The 21,216-nt window shown below is 42.8% G+C and overlaps 1 protein-coding gene across 1 annotated transcript in view; it reads right to left on the bottom strand.

Moving 5' to 3' along the window:
- Nucleotides 1-314: 314 nt before the first annotated feature.
- The window catches only part of TRIM28 (tripartite motif containing 28), a 373,881-nt gene continuing 352,979 nt past the window's right edge, over nt 315-21,216 (bottom strand). Inside the window, exon 17 of the mRNA XM_069200493.1 lies at nt 315-1,628. Coding sequence (XP_069056594.1) covers nt 1,413-1,628 — 216 coding nt within the window. The 3' untranslated portion in view covers nt 315-1,412. The remainder of the gene's footprint in view (nt 1,629-21,216) is intronic.

Raw genomic sequence — 21,216 nt, 5'->3', positions numbered from 1 at the left:
TTCAATATCTTAAGGTTATTTGACATCTACCTCTCATCTGGAACATGTAGAAATGGAATGCTTGGCATGCACACACCTAGAGACCCCTATGCGTGTGCTGTTATTTTACTTGTTATCCCACAGAAGAAGTCAAAGTGCATTGACAAATACCCGCGTCACTGGGGAGTACTTGTGAATGTAAAAGTGACTGTCATGTAGTAACAAAACTCTGTCCATGCAGACAGCAAAGTGGAGTGTTTGCTTATTCGCTACTAAATGAGGAATGCTGTAGTATTCTTGTATGTCTTTCGATGAACACAAGCACCACATGGATGTAAGATGGTAGAAAAGTATTGTTTATTAGTCTTATTTTTTACTGGAGAGGCAAATCAACTTAAGATTTCAGTTATGCAATCGAAAACCGTTGCACCAACACCAATTCAAGACCTCCATTGACGTTTCTGAGTCAACTTAGTCATGTATTTTTTGTAAAAAATATAGTGACTGCTAGGAGTCTGAAGGTGGGGGAAGGAAAGACATCAAAGGTACAATGATTTGAATGAAAGACCTACTCATTGCCTAGCAAAGGCTGGAAACAAATGATACCACAGTAATGAAATCCATTGTATAACAATTCAGTTTTAACAGGTATTCAATGCAGGACACTGCTTTTGTTCGTGACGTGTTGTGTCATTGAGTACAAAGAGAGAGACTCGAAGGCAACACTGTCCACTGGGTAGCCACTGCAGATCAAAAGTACCTTCAGGGACAAGAACTGAAACAGTAGATAGACCTGTATTTTTCAAAAGCCAATGGGTTGCAGTTGTAGGATACCGTTCAAGAACATTGGTCATATATTGCTCTACTCACACCCTGAGCTACAAAAATTACTAATGTAAATAAATTTCAAAGAACGCTAGTCACAAAAAAAATCATGCGTTTAAAAAAAAATATCGATAAAATAGTAAACATTTCACAGCTAGAAGAGGTTACATCATTAGAAACCCAAAACGCAGCTCCTTAAGAGCGTTTAAGGACTGCCTTAAGAGCATTTAAGGATCACTTATGCATGCTTTACAACGCAATTAAAAAGAAGGAAGAGATGAGCAAACCGTGCTGGAGGGTACTTTTGGCTGTAGAAGTTGTAAACATACTGAAAGGGGACATTTTATTTAAGACTCAGGCTTCACTTCACTGGGGCTGTAGAGGTGGTCAAATAGTTCATGGGGGGTAAGTGTCCAACGTGTTGATTTGCAATACCAGCATAGATTTGTTATAATACAAGGCTCCTGAAACCAGTTTATCTCAAAGACACAATGGAAGGAACGGACATAAAATTCTATCGTACAGTTTTAATCAGAATATGAAAATGTTCCACTTTAATGTCAGAAAAGTCCAATGAAATGCATCTTTGTTTGTAAGTGCTTGCGAGATCATTCATCATCTCCGGGTGGTTTTGGAACTGAAACAACATCACTGGTTGTGCTGACCGGGGAGCTTTGGTGAGTAAGGCCGCTGCTTTCGCTCTGCTGATCTTCAGACATAACGTCACCCATCACAGACAAGATTTTCGGGTCTGCAAACAAACTGCTGAGTTTGGTCTCAAAAAAGGACTGAAGGCCGATGAGGGATTGAACAACCTCCTTGTCCTAACGGGAAGAATAAACACATTACATTTAAGTATACTGCAATCTTACCTGGGTAAACTATTTCAATTTTACCAAGGTATTACAATTTGAAAATCAGAATAGGACGAGTCACTGGGTCTGCCCAGGAGGCCGTGTGGTGTGTATACACAGTGAGCCCCACTCCTGAACTTGCTAATGAGGAATTAAGGTACAACACATCAATAAGAGAAGCAGTCGGCTGCTACTGCTCGGGTGATAGCAAAGCCAAAAAAAGAAGCCGAAATGGGTGACGAAAAATTAATTTTTCACAATTTTTTTCCCACATATACGCACACTTTTCCAAAAACTCATAACATATCAAATGTTAACCTAATGCAAGTTGATGCAGAGACCAAGTCCTCATCGGATCACATAGCACGCAAAAAAGTGTTGGTAAAGCCAACCGGTCTCACACGTAGGTAAAGGAAAGTGGTTTATGTTAACAATATTACAATTGTTGTGAATTAAAGTGGAGGGCATGTGGCGGCAGGCTTTTTTGTTTTAAGTGTTGCGTATCAAATGTATTCACTAAGTTCACTAAAGTTTGGTCTAGGCCAGAGGTTCCCACCCTGTGTTCCAGGGACCCCAGACGACCCGCATCTGCTTAGAAAATTAAATAATATTAACAGATTAATAAAGGGTATATTATTATTTGTTTTTTTTAAAAGCAAAATGTAAATTAAACATTTTAAAATGTTCTTAAAATGTAAAGGAATTGAGAAATAGAGGCTAAAAATAAAATTAGTGTCTTCATTTTGACTAGTGGAAGCAGTGCAAGTGCATCAAACAATGTAGATTGGCTACTAGCGCCCTCAATCGAATCTAGAAAAGGTCCAACCTTCCCATTAAAATTTTGACTTTTTGTATATTCATTTGTGAATTAAATGAATAAATATTGTGTATTTGTTTGATAAATGCTCGTTTCTGTATTTTGTGTGTATTGTTTTGCGGCTCAAATAATCAAAAATACTTAGGCTGAGGTCTCCTGAATGTAGTAACTATTCATTAGGGGTCCTTGGGTTCCAGTAATGATTAAGTGGGGGGCCACAGGCAGCAAAAGGTCGAGAACCACTGGTCTAGGCAATAGTTTGACATGAAAATGAAATACTGTATTTGAAATACTTATGAAGGAGGTTATTCTGACAAGCAATTGCTGCAGGAGGACTTTATACTTGTACAATGTTTGTGGTACATTAAAAGTAGGTTTATGCAATATTTACATGGTTTAAAGAGTGACTGATATTGGTAAACATTGCATATATAAAAACAATAGGTGCAATTAGTTTATTTTTGAGCTACATAATTGCTGTCGGAATATTTTTAGAAAAAAAACTTACTTTCAAGTGCAATTATCAATGAACTCTTGACATTAGAACGTTTAGCTTTTATTTATTTTCAATTAAAAAAACTGTTAACACTGGAAAATGGTGAGGCTTAGTAAATGAGAACAAGTTAGTAGATACAGCATTTATCGCACAAGTATATACAGGGAGTGCAGAATTATTAGGCAAATGAGTATTTTGACCACATCATCCTCTTTATGCATGTTGTCTTACTCCAAGCTGTATAGGCTCGAAAGCCTACTACCAATTAAGCATATTAGGTGATGTGCATCTCTGTAATGAGAAGGGGTGTGGTCTAATGACATCAACACCCTATATCAGGTGTGCATAATTATTAGGCAACTTCCTTTCCTTTGGCAAAATGGGTCAAAAGAAGGACTTGACAGGCTCAGAAAAGTCAAACATAGTGAGATATCTTGCAGAGGGATGCAGCACTCTTAAAATTGCAAAGCTTCTGAAGCGTGATCATCGAACAATCAAGCGTTTCATTCAAAATAGTCAACAGGGTCGCAAGAAGCGTGTGGAAAAACCAAGGCGCAAAATAACTGCCCATGAACTGAGAAAAGTCAAGCGTGCAGCTGCCACGATGCCACTTGCCACCAGTTTGGCCATATTTCAGAGCTGCAACATCACTGGAGTGCCCAAAAGCACAAGGTGTGCAATACTCAGAGACATGGCCAAGGTAAGAAAGGCTGAAAGACGACCACCACTGAACAAGACACACAAGCTGAAACGTCAAGACTGGGCCAAGAAATATCTCAAGACTGATTTTTCTAAGGTTTATGGACTGATGAAATGAGAGTGAGACTTGATGGGCCAGATGGATGGGCCCGTGGCTGGATTGGTAAAGGGCAGAGAGCTCCAGTCCGACTCAGACGCCAGCAAGGTGGAGGTGGAGTACTGGTTTGGGCTGGTATCATCAAAGATGAGCTTGTGGGGCCTTTTCGGGTTGAGGATGGAGTCAAGCTCAACTCCCAGTCCTACTGCCAGTTCCTGGAAGACACCTTCTTCAAGCAGTGGTACAGGAAGAAGTCTGCATCCTTCAAGAAAAACATGATTTTCATGCAGGACAATGCTCCATCACACGCGTCCAAGTACTCCACAGCGTGGCTGGCAAGAAAGGGTATAAAAGAAGGAAATCTAATGACATGGCCTCCTTGTTCATCTGATCTGAACCCCATTGAGAACCTGTGGTCCATCATCAAATGTGAGATTTACAAGGAGGGAAAACAGTACACCTCTCTGAACAGTGTCTGGGAGGCTGTGGTTGCTGCTGCACGCAATGTTGATGGTGAACAGATCAAAACACTGACAGAATCCATGGATGGCAGGCTTTTGAGTGTCCTTGCAAAGAAAGGTGGCTATATTGATCACTGATTTGTTTTTGTTTTGTTTTTGAATGTCAGAAATGTATATTTGTGAATGTTGAGATGTTATATTGGTTTCACTGGTAATAATAAATAATTAAAATGGGTATATATTTGTTTTTTGTTAAGTTGCCTAATAATTATGCACAGTAATAGTCACCTGCACACACAGATATCCCCCTAACATAGCTAAAACTAAAAACAAACTAAAAACTACTTCCAAAAATATTCAGCTTTGATATTAATGAGTTTTTTGGGTTCATTGAGAACATGGTTGTTGTTCAATAATAAAGTTAATCCTCAAAAATACAACTTGCCTAATAATTCTGCACTCCCTGTATTTGTTACCTAATTTTCTGGTAATTTGCTGACTATAAATTTCACAAAACATGTTTGTTGCTGAAGTGCGTGAAAATAATAGTGCAAGCAAATGTACTGTAATAAATGTAAAAGTGAATATAAGTACAACATGTTTCTATACTTATTACACAAAATGCAGTAGTATAAAATGCATATTTCACAGGGAACCATCGAATATCGTAAATATTTCATGATCCTCACTGATATATGGATGTCGTCATTATATTTACTGTTCTGAAAGCTAAAGCTGATGTTTACCATTCTTATGGCTACTAGAATTGTATTAACGAAGGACCAAAATATGCAGCATGGTAATGTAGGCTTTCTAAATTCCACATTTATATTTATTTAACACCTCACATGCTTCAGACGGCTGGGATCCGTCAGACGCAGCGGTGGGCGTGTGCATTGGACGTCTCCCAGTCCTAGCACCCATTCACGGGGTAAGCACTGGTGATGAACTGCTGGTGTTGCAGGGTGTAGACTGAATACTGAAAACCTTTTGCCTATAAATTTATTTCAGTTGTTTATGGATAATGTATTTTTGGGTAAGATTATTGAGCAGACAAATTTATACGCTGAACAGTATTTGAGGGCCAACAGTACCAGACCTAAGCCCTACTCTGGAGCTACCAGGTGGACTCCCACCGATCTGGAAGAGTTGAAGCTCTTTGGTTTGACTTTTTTGACAGGCTTGATAAGGAAGCTGTTGCTGGCTTCATGTTAGTCTGCCAGCCCCTTGATGGCAACGCGATATTTCATGAGTCATGATCGGTATTCACTTCTGCTTTGGATGCTGCACTTTGTTGATAATGCTTTGGCGCTGCCACAAGATCACCCTGATTGTGTGTCTTTTTAAGATTCAACTTGGCCTTGATCACTTTGTAGATCGATTTTCAGAGATCTAAGTTCCAAGGAAAGAAATAGCTGTGGATGAGTCTTTGGTCCTGTTCAAGAGCCGTTTGGTTCTTAGGCAGAACATTCCTAGCAAGAGGATACGCTCTAATTTCCAGGTCTCCACTGGTAGGGAATCCACTATTGACCCTCGTGGTTGCACTGCACTTTGGGAGTTAGTAAGGAAATTGTGTGGGACTTTTTAACAAAGGTCACTATTTGTACCTAAATAACTTCTACACTGGTGTGCAATTGTTGAGGGAATTGTTCAAAGTGGACACGGTTGCTTGTGGCACAGGCCGCTCTAACAGTAAATGTAAGCTTGTTTGTATAGAAAAAAAAATAAAAAAACATGTGAGGGGACAGTGCAGTCTTGCATAGTGATGACCTGCTAGCCTTGTTTACATGCTACTGCCATCCATGATAAAAGTACTTCACCTGTGTCTGGTTGGGGTCAGGTTGCTGAAGTGCACAAATCTGCGTGCATTTAGACTACATTCAGCACATGAGTGGTGTAGATAGAGTAGATCTGAAGTTGGAACCTTACACGGCTTATGTTTGGTATAAGAAGATAGATATCCATCTCTTCCATTTAGCAACCTATAATGTTTTTGTTCTTCAAGGATTGTTCTACAGAGTCAAAGATTACTTGTTCAGTTTCAGGAATCTGTGATAGGCAGTCTTGTTATAGTGGAACATGCAAGTGTTCCTAGAGCTGGAGTGGTGGAGGATGTGGCTAGTTTGATAGATCACCACTTTACTGATCACATTTCTTCCACGTCCAAAAATAACAATCACTGGTAGAGATGTGGAGTCTATATGTGAATAGGCATGTGAAAGGAGAGTTGTATGCACTGCCCGGATTGTCTTTCTAAACATGGACTGTGTGTGCCAGCTTGTTTTAAAATGTACCTCACACAAAAGAATTTTTGGGAGCACCCGTGAGCATTTCCTTGTCTGTATAATTTTACATGTTTTGTTCAGTTGCAAGGTTGGCATTAGTGTGATGCATTTAGTTCGAGCGGTTGTGTTTGTAGTTTTGTTTTTACAATTGGTTTGTGTTTTATTTTTTGTTAAAAAAAAAAAAAAGTGAAGGCTTTGAGCATGGACTGGCGCTTGGCTGCAGTGTGTGAGTAGTGACTTGCTGCTGGTCACTATACACACTGTTAGCCAAACACCAGTCTACACACACTGTCAGCTGCCAGCCGGTGTGATTGGTGTGTAGGTCATGTGGGTGTATGAAAGTGATGGGCTCTTGAATGGCGCTGTCTGCTGATGCGAGTGTTGTAATGTGATGGGCCTGTAGCTGGAGGCGTGAATGGTCTTGTATGTCTCACGTATGAAAGGTGTGTGAATGGCCTATAAAGAGGTTGGTGCTTTGTCGCAGCTTTACCGCTCACGAGCTGTGAATCATAGGTTCAGTTTTTTTTACCTTTCAATTATTACCAGTGCATTTCATTTTTGTGAAATCTCTTGTTAATAATATTTTATATATTGAACCATCACTCACCCTCATGCCAAATCCAACTAGCGTGTGTGTACTTGATGACTATATGGTTGTGCAGTAATAATTCTCTTTTCCATCTTCCTCTGCCAGGGTGTCCATTGTCTCTTGTTATGAATGTTGTAATGTGCTGGGTCCACGGCTGGCGGTGTGAATGGTCTTGTGTGTGTGTCACTTATGAAGGGAGTGAGAATGGCCTACAAAACGTTTAGTGCCTCGTTGCGGCTTTGCAGCTAAGAAGCTGTGAGTAATTGATTATGTTCTTTGACCTTTCAATTATTAACAGTGATTTTCATTTTTGTGAAATCTCGTTAATAAAATTTTATGTATTGAACCATCACGCACCTTCATGCCAAATGCAAACTGTATGTATGTGTAAAAATAATTGTGGGAACTCAACTGATATATTTATTGCACTTCTCTGCTCAGTTGGGAATAAACTCATGAAAAATCCTGCTCTGCTGTAATCGGGCTTTCAAGCACACCCCTGACACGCTTTGCGTCTCGGGTGGGATGCCAATGATGAAGCCTCCCACCAACTAGGTTGGTTGGCGACGGGTCTTTTTCACAAAAACTAAGGGTGTTTTGCCACAGTTTGAGTGTTTGGGGCATCACAGAAGTAAAAGACTTGGTAGCGTGCTCGCTTCTTGCCTAGGTAAAATCTACCTGCTCTAGATATGTTCAAAAACTAGACACCCAAGGGAGTACGGGGTGGTGTGCCGCTCGTGGATCCCAACAAGCTTTCTTACCCACAATGCCCTGTACATCTCAAAATGTATTAAAAATCACACACATTTTCCTTGCATTTCTGTGACATATTCATGCAGAAACCAAAAAAAAAAAAAAAAAAAAAAAACACAAACTCCCTACCACCCAGCATACCACTCGGTCTCCCAATAAAATGATACTTCACTTGTGTGGGTAAATGTAAATTGTAAATTAGCACTTGTATAGCGCACTACTCACCCGTTAGGGTCTCAAGGCTATGGAACCCCTCCTGGCTTTTCCCTGTGAGGCGCCCACTCCTGAGCACCCCCAGGGTGAAGCCAGGCATCCAAGCGCTGTTGGGGCCGTTGTGGAGATTAAGCAAGCTATTGCCCAGAGTTGCAGAGTGGGACCCATGAATTAGATTAGGCACCGAGGCGAGAATGATCTGGTCAAGGGGAATTGAGCCCAAGACCTGCCGAAGCGGGACTTGAACCCTGGTCTTGAGCCAGATCTCTGCTTCAGGGTCTGCCGCTCTAACCATTGAGCCACACTTCTCCACCTTCTGGGTACCCAAAGTCAGCCTTAAAACATACATTTAAAAAAACTGTTTATGAACATGCTTTGGTGCCCCCGCAATCGCTACACATTTTTTGCCCTTCCATGTCACAGGCCCTTGGCCCACCCACACAAGCGAGTTATCATTTTTATCAGGAGACGGAGGGGAATGCTGAGTGGTAGGACATTTGCAGCTCCCCTCAGATTCCGGAACTTTCCATCACAGAAATGGGAGGTAAATGTGTGTTTTTTTTAGACAAATTGAGGTTTGCAAGGGATTCTGGGTGACAGAACCTGGTGAGAGCCACACAAGTCACCCCATCCCGGATTCCCTTAGGTGTCTAGTTTTAAAAAATGTACAAGTTTGCTATGTTTCCCTAGGTGCCGGCTCTGCGAGCACTGTGCAAAAAAAGGAGTCCGTTTTCACTGGAAAAATGTGATGTGTCGTTGCGTTTTGGGTTGATTCCGGTCACGGGCACTGGGCCTACCCACAAAAGTGAGGTACCATTTTTATCGTGAGACTTGGGGAGCACAGAATAGCCGAACAAGTGTTATTACTAGTTGTCTTTCTCAGCATTTGCACCTTCCAAATGTAAGACAGTACGTAAGAAAATAATTTTGAGAAATGTCCTCTAATTCACAAGCTAGTATGTGTTCTCCCAAATTCAGAGATGTGCAAATAACCACTGCTTCTAAACTCCATATCTTGTGCCCATTTTGGAAATACATAGCTTTCCTTGATTCCTATTTTTTTACTCTTGATATTTTACCAAATGAATTACTGTATACTGGTACAAAATGAAAAACCATTGCAAGGTGCAGCTCAGTTATTGGCTCTGGGTAGCTTGGGTTCCTGGAGAACCTAAAAACCCTATATAACCCTGCAAGCAGAAGGGTCCAGCGGATGCAACGATATATTGCTTTTGAAAGTCTGCCATAATTAGAAAAGGTTACAAATGAAAACTACACAAACGGCTGTTCTTTTCCAGTTACATTTCAATTGTTTCTATTTCAAGTGTTAATTTCTATAGGAAAACCTTGAAGGAACTACACAAATGACTCCTTGCTGAATTCAGAATTCTGCCTACGTTTCAGAAATGTATAGCTTTCCGGGATCCATCATTGGTTTGACATCCACTTCTGTCACTAACTGGAACGAGGTTGAAAGCACAAACCACAGGAGAAATGGGTATGTACCAGTAAAATGGCAAAACTGTGAAAAATTGGGTTTTCTGATGTTAGTCTGTCTGTTCCTGTAAGCTGGTGATTTTATCACTGCAAACCCTTCATTGATGCCGTTTGCAGGGGAAAAAATACAGATGCCTCCTTCTGCAGCACTTTTTCCCATTTTTCCCAAAAGCAGCAAAGCGGTTAAAAGCTGACGGTGAATACAAGCACAAACTCAAGATTAAGTATAAATCTTTATAAATATTGAAACCTGGTGAAAAGCATTCCATGCTCACTTGGTCAGGAGAAAAATGACAAAAGCTTCTAATAGTGCAAATAAATGGAAAGTTATTTTAGTTTTTCAGTCAGTGGAAGAAAAAAATTGAGGGAAATATGAGGGAATATGTTTATGGAAAAGAAATGTACCACTGCAAAACATATATTCTTTTAGTTTGTTTCATGATTGAATGGCTTTATGCAAGCCATTATCAACCACCACACATTTTACATATGCAGAATTCCGTAGGCCATGACATTTTGCAACCCTAGGATATCACGTTAAACACCAACATTTGTGACAAAATTAAGTTTTCTTCGTAGAACTTTTCATGCTCCTTCTACAGACTTCAAAGCAAACTAATCTTTTGCTATGTATGCATCGATTTCCGTTCACATAACCAGTGGAAACACTCAAAATAAAAACACCGAGATAAATGGAAAGAAATGCAGTTTCCCATGTTTAATGGTAACAAATTTGCAAAGTTTGCTTCATTATTATCCTCAAATATAACGCAGTCCCATTACCTGTGCTCCTCTTAACTAAATTTGCAGACGTTTTAGGTAATCTTTCTCTTGGCTGTTTGAACATGGACAGCTTTAAATTCTATCACCACTGGGCATTTCAATTTTTGCAGAGGTTTTACGTAATCTTACATTGTGTCTATATGACTATCGTCCGCTGTCAAATTAACATAGCAATGGAATGAAAAAAGCATAACAATAAGCTTTGTTCACATTTAAATGGACCCAACTAATTAGAATTACAGTAGAAAATGACATCAAAAAGGGAGCATACCCTGTGCCAACTGTGGTGCAGACTTCACTCATGACCTGCAAGTTAACACCTGCTGAGCTTGTTCACCCTGATGAAGAGACACAACCAGGTGACTCTGTCAAAGACCTTGTGAAGATACAGTCACAGCCTCGTAGCCTTCAGACAGAGGGAAGAGGATACCATTCTGCCCTGCTTGTGTCACTACATAACAGTGGTTGTTTCGTCAGTCCATACCTGATCACCCAGCTCCTCATGAAAGGAAGGAATGCATTATGGGCCAAGCAAATGGTGCACGGTTGAAAAAGATTGATTTTATAATCCTGCTCTGTGGGAAGCCAGGTAACCATTAATCCTCCAGCAGAGGTATCAGTGACGATTGATGCTTCAGCTTTAGATACAGCTGATTTTGCAGTTAGGTAGACCAGATTCTGAATCAGCATGGGCTCAAATATAGGAATCTGATGAGAACTGGATGTCAAAGTAATTCCTTAAGAGCACAGACTAAGCGACTTCTACATGGAAAAGGAGCATTGAGGGGATTAAAAACCCTTTATTTTTTTGTTTTCTCTTCAATTTGTCTGTCAACTTCTTTGACGAAGAATTAGAGCAGGAATTTAGCTACCCATTTTTTGATGGGTTTTGGGTTCATCAGACATTCGTCTCAGGACTTGGAGTCCTGTTTGGTGTTCCAAATAAACACTGCACAGGTTTGTGACAGACATCTGCTTGCAGCAAGGTTTAAAACTGGTCATCTTGTGAGCTGACACCCTGCACACACTTGAAAAAAAGATTTGGCTATAAAGCTCAAAAAGAGCTGAAAAACAGAGTGCATACCTATAGATTCACATCACAGGCACCAGAATAACAGGAAAGACATCAGCATCCATGGGTGTTGTCATGTGTAGAGTTGGAATAAAGTCTCAACATTGGTCAGAATGCAGAAACTACGATGAGACATTTGTGACCCAGTCTGGTATCTGGAGAGTTTCCCTATTAGAAAAGATGTTTCACCGTTCCAAAGGTTCACACCTTTTGGTAAGAAGGCTGCCTTAATCTTCAGCACTAATTTGTCCACGTAGAAGGTGGTGTTGGACAGTTGTGTTAAGAGCGCTTGCAGTTCACTCAAGCGGTGTATAGGGGTGATGAGAATCAAGAAAACAGTTTTAAGTGCCTGTAGTTTCAGTGAGACCCAACTGAAAGGCATAAGCGCAAAAGGCATGTGCATAAGATAGGCACCTAAGAAATGTCACTGAATGTGAACACTATGTTCAAGCCCTCCTGTGGCGCGACTAACTGCTTTAGGTGAAACACAAGTCAGGACCTTTAATAAAACGCATCACTTTAGGTGGCAGAGGAAGTTGACCAGATAAACATAAAAAGGCAGAAAGAGCCAATATACAACCTTTATCTGTGACCCCTACAAAGATTTGCTCGGCCAATGATATAACAAATAAGAATACATCCGAAAGTTTGACCCCCAGTGGTTCGGTATTAATAGTTTTACACCAGGCAAAGAATGTAAGGGGGTCAGCCATCATGGATGATATCTACTACCTCGACCGGCAGATCAGTTGTATTTAAGTAGCATCGCTCAATCTCAACACATGAAGGTGCAGGTTGCGGAGACTGATGCAAGACCCTCCCCTGCTGCTGAAACAAAAGGTGGGGCAGGCTGAAAGGGGGCAAATGTTCATCATTATACCAAACACCCTGGCCCAGTCCAAGGCCGGGTCGGTCTTGATTTTCCTCAGAGGTTATGGATGGATAATAGTGGGACGGTATGCAAGAGACCTGTGTCCCATTGCAGCAGGAATGTGACCTGCCTTGAGTAAACTCCAGTGCACAGCAGTTTTGACAGTGTATATTAAACAGTAATAAACAGGTCTAATCAAAGAATGCTCCCACTAATCAAAGATGTACCTACCACCTTGGTGACTGCCAGCTGTCTCCTCAGCTCATCTACTCCGGCATTCAGGGATCCTGCTAGACAGTTGACTACCAAAAAGATTTTCTGCTGCATCAGCTACATCTAGAGACATGGGGCCTTCTGGCACAGGAGCCGTACTTCTCCCTGCTTGTTACTATACAAAATGGCGGTTGTGTTGTCTCTCAGGACCTGCACCAGTCTTCCCTTCATGGATGGCTGTCAGCACACCAACATGCCAACGTTGGTCAGGCTGTACTTCATACTGCTTTCTAGTCTCCTGCAACATCCACTGGCTAGCCACCACTTCGAGAACTGATTTATACGAGGTGCTGGGAGACTATCTGCAATATGGTGCGCATCAAGTGGGGATTACACAATTACTTTTTAGACGATTTACATTTTTAGGCACAGGGAGATTAAATGATTTGCCCAGAATAACCCTGAGCCTAGCATTGAGGCCAGGATTCAAATCTGGGTCGCCAGGTTCCAAAAGCAGCTGCTGCAACTGCTAGGCCACATTTCCTCCTAGGAGTCCAAGCAAGCCTCAGAACAATACTCATTGACAGCAAAGTCTGAACCTGGAACATCAAGCTCATCTGTTGAATGTTGTGGATTCATTACAGCAACAGAGGAGCCTTAAATATCTTAGTTTCCAGGAAAGGCCCTAAGAAGGGAATCCTCTGCAAAAGGCTCGAGAGGGACATTGGCTGATTGATTGAAAAGCCCAAAGATGTCAGGAGTTTGGGCGGTTCCCAGAGGTATCCCATGAGGAAGAGGTTACTTACCTTTGGTATCACCGTGTCAGTAGAGATAATATCTTGCTGCAGAATCCTTACCCCTTGAGTTTCCCCCAGGCGTCCGACTGGATTCGGAGAATTTGTGAGCAGTATTCCTGTGTGCCGTTCCGGTGGAGTGAATCGGCTCCGAGTCAGTCAACACTGTTGTCCGAACCAGATAGAATGTTGCGATTCCTATAGAGGCGGCGCGCTGACATCAGTTTTTCACGACTTTCCATGCCAGAAGCACAGAGCCATGAAGAACACAGATTACTGGTGCCTCAAAACTAAGGCCCTGAAAGGGGAGTCCCTGCCCCTAGAAATCAGTTTGCTCAACAGGCAGGATGGAGAATCGGGTAAGGAATCTACAACTAGATATTATCTGTATCAGATACGGCATGACCAAAGGCAAGTAACATGTTCATCCGATAGAGACTTCTGGTTGCAGATTCCTTACCTTTAAATAGATATCCAAGCAATACTATCCTTGGAGGTGGGTCTGTGGACCAAGATCATACTAGAACATCCTGCAGGACTGAAAGGGCAAAGTACCCATCCCTACAGATCTGACTGTCCAGGCAGTAGTGTTTGATAAATCTGTGGAAAGAAGCCCACGCTCCCACCTGACAGATGTCAAGGACTGGAACTCCACATGCTAATGCAGTAGTCAAGGCTGTAGCTAGGATAGAATGAGAACGGAAACCTTCAGGTGGTTGCTTTTTGGCCCGAGCGTAGCTTATCTTAATGCAGAGTACGACCCATCTGGATATGTTCGCTTCAGCACTCTTCCACCTTTCTTCGTACCCACATAACTGACAGAGTTGATCATCCACCCTGAACTCTTTTGTATGATCAAGGCAGAATGCCAACACTCTTTTTGGGTCCTGGCTGTGGAGTTTCTCCTCTTCCTTAGAAGAATGTAGGGGTGTAAAAAAAGTAGGCGTAACTCCTTTTGGTAGAAAGGAGGCCCTAGTGTGAAGCACCAATTTGTCAGGACAGACCGAAAGGTAGGGCAGCTTACATGACGGTGCCTGCAGCTCACTCACCCTGCGGGCATGTGTAATGGCCACAAGGAAGGCTGTTTTCAAAGTGAGAAACCTGAGAGGACAATTGCGGAGAGGCTCGAAAGGAGCACGCATCAAAAATGTCAAAACCAAATTTAGACTTCACTGGGGCATAATAAATGGGAATGGCGGAAAAAGGTGTGTAAGGCAATAGGGGACTTAAAGAAGGTTGATCAGGCAACCTCAAAAAAGCAGAAACTGCAGACAGATAACCTTTAATGGGGCCCAGAGCAGAGCCCTGTTGGGCCAAGGAAAGGATAAACAAGAGGACCTCGGAGAGAGGAGCAGAGAGGCGGTCACCGGACTTGTCTGTGCACCATGCAACAAATTTCTTCCAATGACAGCTGTAAACTGTTTTGCTGGAGGGACGCCTGGCTGCCAACAATACTTTACAGACTTCGGGAGGTAGGTCAGAAACTGTCAACTTTCGCCGCTCAATCTCCACGCAAGAAAGCGGAGTGGACAGGTTCAGGTGCAGAACCCTCCCATGCAGCTGTGACAGAATCACTAAGGGGTAGTCTGATCGGAGGATTGATGGACATGCTCAGCAGCTCAGGATACCAGACTCTCGGTGCCCAGTACAGAGGCAGAGTGAGGTCGTGGACCCTCTGTCAAGAAGTTCTGCGACTCTGGACTTGCCTTGAACAGAAGGCATTTCCCTGGAACATGTGGCGAGATTTCTGAACGTCAGAGCGGACAAACTTAGCCGACAATGCTTAATCAGACAGGAAAGGCATCTCCATTCGGAGGTGGCGCAAGGTCTTTTTCAGAGGTGGGGACACCCTTGGTTAGATCTGTTTGCCTACACAGAGAACATGAATGTCAGCAGTTTTGCGTGTTGGAATTTCCAAGGCAGCAATTGCTTGGAGAAGCTTTTTGTCTTGAATGGAAATCAGACCTCCTGTACGCCTTTCTGTTCATTTTACTTCTGCCCGGAGTCCTCAAGGAGATCAAGAACGACACAGCCCAAGTAATCCTTGTGGCACCGTACTGGGTTTTAAAACTTTATCTAGACAAAACTAAATGTTTTTGCAAGTCTCAACAGCTGTTCATTAACTATGGCCCAGTTCGTACAGGCCTGGCCACCTCCAAGCAATCTCTGTCCAGGTGGATTGTTTTGGGCATTTTGCTCTGTTACCAGCTAGCCAATACGTCCCTTGATGGCAGACCTAAAGCACATTCTACTAAGGGCAAGGCAGCCACAACTGCATTGATAAACATTCCTTTAGCAGATATTTGCAAAGCTGCTACATGGAGGTCTTTACTAATCACTACTGTCTTGATTCTAATGCTAAGACAGGTGCTCAAGTAGGACAGGCTTCTCAGAAATCTCTTTGCATGAATAAATATCACTATTTTTCTGTCTACTCCACCGCTCTCAGAGGGTTGGGCTTGCTAATCTATTCAGCGCTTATGACTATGCTCGGGAATCCCTTACGAGAGAAGGAATAGTTTCTGACCTGTAACTCCAGTTCTCTCATAGGGTTATTTCCAGGATAGTCGTACGCGACCCTCACTCCTCCCCAGTGGAAAAGACATCATAATAATAATGATAATTCACAGACTTCTTCATCTCAAGTAGTAAAGCCTACATAAAGAACTGAGGTAACTGCCTCTTGATAAGCATGATGGGATATGGGAGAACCATCTGCTCTTAAAGGCACAGCTTTATTTTGATTCTGTGTAATGTCAGCCTATGGGCTACACTGCCCTGCATTCCTTCATCCTTATGTAACTTTGTAAAAAGGTTTGTGAAAGATTTTTTCTGTAAAATCTTTAAAATATATTCATACATTTGAATGCATATCTACCTTACAGTACCCTTTTTCAACCAAGTAGGGTAACAAACTTTGGCCTTTGTAGCCTCTCCTTTAGGTTGCATAATGACTAAGTGACTTTGCAGGCCTTCCTGAAGAATGGCGAACATCAACACTTAAGAAAACATTTTCAGAAAAGTGCCCCGGGGTCCCCGCAGGCGGGCGGAACTATTCAGCACTTATGACTACACATGGAAATACCCCTACGATAAGTAATGAAAATGTCACTTACCCAGTGTACATCTGTTCGTGGCATCAGTCGCTGAAGATTCACATGTTGTGCATAGCCCGCCATCTGGTGTTGGGTCGGAGTGTTACAAGTTGTTTTTCGTCGAAGTCTTTCGAGTCACGGGACCGAGGGACTCCTCCTCTTTGTCTCCATTGCGCATGGGCGTCGACTCCATCTTCGATTGTTTTCCCCGCAGAGGGTGAGGTAGGAGTTGTTTTTTAGTAATAGTGCCCATGCAATGGAGTGAATAAGTATGTACCTAACTAAGATTTAATATATTTACAAATGCACAAAGTTGAAGCTAACTTCCAAACGGCTACAGGCTCCCGGGGAGGTGGGTGGGCACATGTGAACCTTCAGCGACTGATGCCACGAACAGATGTACACTGGGTAAGTGACATTTTCAGTTCGATGGCATCTGTCGCTGTAGATACACATGTTGTGCATAGACTAGTAAGCAGTTATCTCCCCAAAAGCGGTGGCTCAGCCTGTAGGAGTGGAAGTAGTCTGAAATAAGGTTCTTAGTACGGCTTGACCTACTGTGGCTTGTTGTGCTGATAGCACGTCTACACAGTAGTGCTTGGTAAATGTGTGAGGCGTAGACCATGTGGCTGCCTTACATATTTCGTGCATTGGAATATTCCCTAGGAAGGCCATGGTAGCGCCTTTCTTTCTGGTTGAGGGTGCCCTTGGTGTAATGGGCAGTTGTCTTTTTGCTTTAAGGTAGCAGATTTGGATGCACTTAACTATCCATCTGGCTATACCCTGTTTCGAGATTGGGTTTCCTGCGTGAGGTTTTTGAAATGCAATAAATAGTTGTTTAGTTTTCCTGATGTTTTTAGTTCTGTCGATGTAGTACATTAGTGCTCTTTTGACGTCTAATGTATGTAGTGCCCTTTCAGCTATGAAATCTGGCTGTGGGAAGAACACTGGTAGCTCTACCGTTTGATTTAGGTGGAACGGTGAAATAACCTTTGGCAAAAATTTAGGATTGGTCCTTAGGACTACTTTATTTTTGTGTAGTTGGATAAAAGGTTCTTGTATTGTAAACGCCTGAATTTCACTTACTCTTCTTAGAGATGTGATGGCGATGAGAAATGCAACTTTCCAGGTTAGGAATTGTATTTCGCAAGAGTGCATAGGTTCAAAGGGTGGACCCATGAGTCTGGTTAAGACGATGTTAAGGTTCCATGAAGGAACGGGTGGTGTCCTTGGTGGTATAATTCTTTTGAGGCCTTCCATAAATGCTTTAATGACAGGTATCCTAAATAGTGAAGTTGAATGGGTAATCTGCAGGTATGCAGATATTGCTGATATGTGTATCTTAATGGAAGAGAAGGCCAGGTTCGTTTTTTGTAAGTGTAGTAAGTAACCCACTACATCTTTTGGAGATGCGTGTAATGGTTGAATTTGATTATGATGGCAATAGCAAACAAATCTTTTCCATTTGCTTGCATAGCAGTGTCTAGTGGATGGTCTTCTGGCTTGCTTTATGACTTCCATACATTCTTGTGTGAGGTTTAAGTGTCCGAATTCTAGGATTTCTGGAGCCAGATTGCTAGATTCAGCGATGCTGGGTTTGGATGCCTGATCTGTTGGTTGTGTTGCGTTAACAGATCAGGCCAGTTGGGCAACTTGACGTGGGGTACTACTGATAGGTCTAGCAGTGTTGTGTACCATGGTTGCCTTGCCCACGTTGGTGCTATCAGTATGAGTTTGAGTTTGTTTTGACTCAATTTGTTTACTAGCTATGGAAGGAGAGGGAGAGGGGGAAAAGCGTACGCAAATATCCCTGACCAGTTCATCCATAGGGCATTGCCTTGAGACTGCCTGTGTGGGTATCTGGATGCGAAGTTTTGGCATTTTGCGTTCTCCTTCGTTGCAAATAAGTCTATTTGAGGTGTTCCCCAACGTTTGAAGTAAATGTTTAGAATTTGGGGGTGAATTTCCCACTCGTGGACCAGTTGGTGATCTCGAGAGAGATTGTCTGCAAGTTGATTCTGGATCCCTGGAATAAACTGTGCTATTAGGCGAATGTGGTTGTGAATTGCCCATTGCCATATTTTTTGTGCCAGCAGGCACAGCTGTGTCGAGTGTGTCCCCCCGTTTGTTTAGATAATACATTGTTGTCATGTTGTCTGTTTTGACAAGAATGTATTTGTGAGTTATGAGTGGTTGAAATGCTTTTAATGCTTGGAAAACTGCTAGTAGTTCGAGGTGATTTATATGCAGCTTTCTTTGATGTACGTCCCATTGTCCTTGTATGCTGTGGTGACTGAGGTGTGCTCCCCACCCTGTCATGGAAGCATCTGTTGTTATTACGTATTGTGGCACTGGGTCTTGGAAAGGCCGCCCTTTGTTTAAATTTATGTTGTTCCACCATAGAAGCGAGAGGTATGTTAGGCGGTCTATCAACACCAGATCTAGAAGCTGACCCTGTGCTTGAGACCATTGTGATGCTAGGCACTGTTGTAAGGGCCGCATGTGCAACCTTGCGTGTGGGACAATGGCTATGCATGAGGACATCATGCCTAGTAGTTGTAATATCTTCGCTTGTATTTTTTGTGTTGGATACATGCGTTGTATAATCTTTTGGAAATTTTGAACCCTTTGTGGACTTGGAGTGGCTATTCCCTTTGTTGTATCTATTGTGGCACCTAGGTATTGTTGTACCTTGCACGGCAGAATGTGTGATTTTGCCTAGTTGATGGTGAAACCGAGTTTGTAGAGGGTTTGCATGACTTGATCTGTGTGGTGCAAGCACCTTGTCAGTGAGTCGGTTTTGATTAGCCAGTCGTCTAGATACGGGAATACGTGTATTTGCTGCCTTCTGATGTGTGCAGCCACTACTGCTAGGCACTTTGTGAAGACTCTTGGTGCAGTTGTTAAACCGAAGGGCAATACTTTGAATTGGTAATGTATTCCCTTGAATACGAACCTTAGGTATTTCCCCTGCGACGGATGTATTGGTATGTGGAAATACGCTTCTTTGAGATCGAAGGTTGTCATGTAGTCCTGTTGCTTTAGCAATGGTAACACTTCTTATAGCGTGACCATGTGAAAGTGTTCTGATTTGATGTAGGTGTTTAGTGTTCTGAGGTCTAGGATTGGTCTCAGTGTTTTGTCCTTTTTTGGTATTAGGAAGTAAAGGGAATAAACTCCTGTGTTTATTTGTGTCTTTGGTACTAGTTCTATTGCGTTCTTTTGCAATAATACGTGAACTTCTATTTCCAGAAGGTCTGAATGTTGTTTTGATAAATTCTGTGCTTTTGGTAGTATGTTTGGAGGGATTTGCAGAAATTCTATGCAATAACCATGTTGGATAAGTGCTAAGACCCAAGTGTCTGTAGTTATTTCCTCCCATGCTTGGTAATACTGACCTATTCTTCCCCCCACTGGTGTTGTGTGGAGGGGATGAGTGACATGTGAGTCACTGTTTGGTTGTAGGGGTTTTGGGGCTTTGAAATTTTCCCCTATTCCTAGGGAATTGTCCTCTGTATTGGCCCCGAAAGCCTCCCCTTTGGTACTGTCCCTGGTAGCTGGACGGTGTGGCCTGTGAGGTGCTGGCTTGTGTGGCTTGACCCCGAAACCCCCCTCTAAAGGATGTTTTGCGGAAGGTGCTGTAAGTGCCTCTGTTCTGCGGGGAGTAGAGTGCGCCCATGGCTTTAGCAGTGTCAGTGTCCTTTTTGAGTTTTTCAATCGCCGTGTCCACTTCTGGTCCGAACAGTTGTTTCTCATTGAATGGCATATTGAGCACTGCCTGCTGAATCTCTGGTTTAAAACCAGACGTTCGTAGCCATGCGTGCCTTCTGATAGTCACAGATGTGTTAATTGTTCTTGCAGCTGTGTCCGCTGCATCCATAGAGGAGCGTATCTGATTATTAGATATGTTCTGTCCTTCCTCAACCACCTGTTTCACCCTCTTTTGTAGCTCTTTGGGTAGATGCTCAATGAGGTGTTGCATCTCGTCCCAATGGGCTCTGTCATAGCGCGCAAGTAGTGCTTGAGAGTTAGCGATGCGCCACTGGTTTGCAGCTTGTACTGCGACTCTCTTTCCGGCTGCATCGAACTTGCGGCTCTCTTTATCTGGGGGCGGTGCATCCCCAGATGTGTGGGAGTTGGCGCTCTTGCGAGCTGCTCCTACTACGACGGAATCTGGTGGCAGCTGTGAGCTGATGAAAACAGGGTCCGTGGGAGGTGCTTTATATTTCTTTTCCACTCTTGGTGTTATTGCTCTACTCTTGACCGGCTCCTTGAAGATTTCCTTTGCGTGCCGAAGCATTCCTGGGAGCATAGGCAGGCTTTGGTAGGAGCTATGGGTGGAGGAGAGGGTGTTGAATAAGAAGTCATCCTCGACTGGTTCCGAGTGTAGGGACACGCTGTGGAACTCTGCTGCTCTAGCCACCAATTGTGAGTATGCTGTGCTATCTTCCGGTGGTGAGGGCTTTGTAGGGTACGCCTCTGGACTGTTGTCCGACACTGGGGCGTCGTATAAGTCCCAAGCGTCTTGGTCCTGATCACCTTGGCTCATGGTGGTGTGAGCCGGGGAATGTGATGGAGTTTGTGCCGGTGAAACGTTAGTTACAGGTGGAGGAGAGGGTGGCGGAGTTACCTTTTGAGAGGGTGGCGGAGTTACCTTTTTCACCATTTTTGTTTGTGGTGCTTGGTATGATTGAAACTCCAGTCTCCTTTTTCTCCTAATAGGGGGAAGGGTGCTTATTTTCCCTGTTCCTTCCTGTATAAAAATACGTTTCTGAGTGTGGTCCACCTCGGTGGATTGCAACTCTTCCTCAAATCTAGGCTTT

This window comes from Pleurodeles waltl, chromosome 7 (genome assembly GCF_031143425.1).
Source record: "Pleurodeles waltl isolate 20211129_DDA chromosome 7, aPleWal1.hap1.20221129, whole genome shotgun sequence".
NCBI lineage: Eukaryota > Metazoa > Chordata > Amphibia > Caudata > Salamandridae > Pleurodeles > Pleurodeles waltl.
The sequence above is the reverse complement of the archived record's forward strand: the minus strand, read 5'-3'. Positions and strand labels throughout refer to the sequence as shown.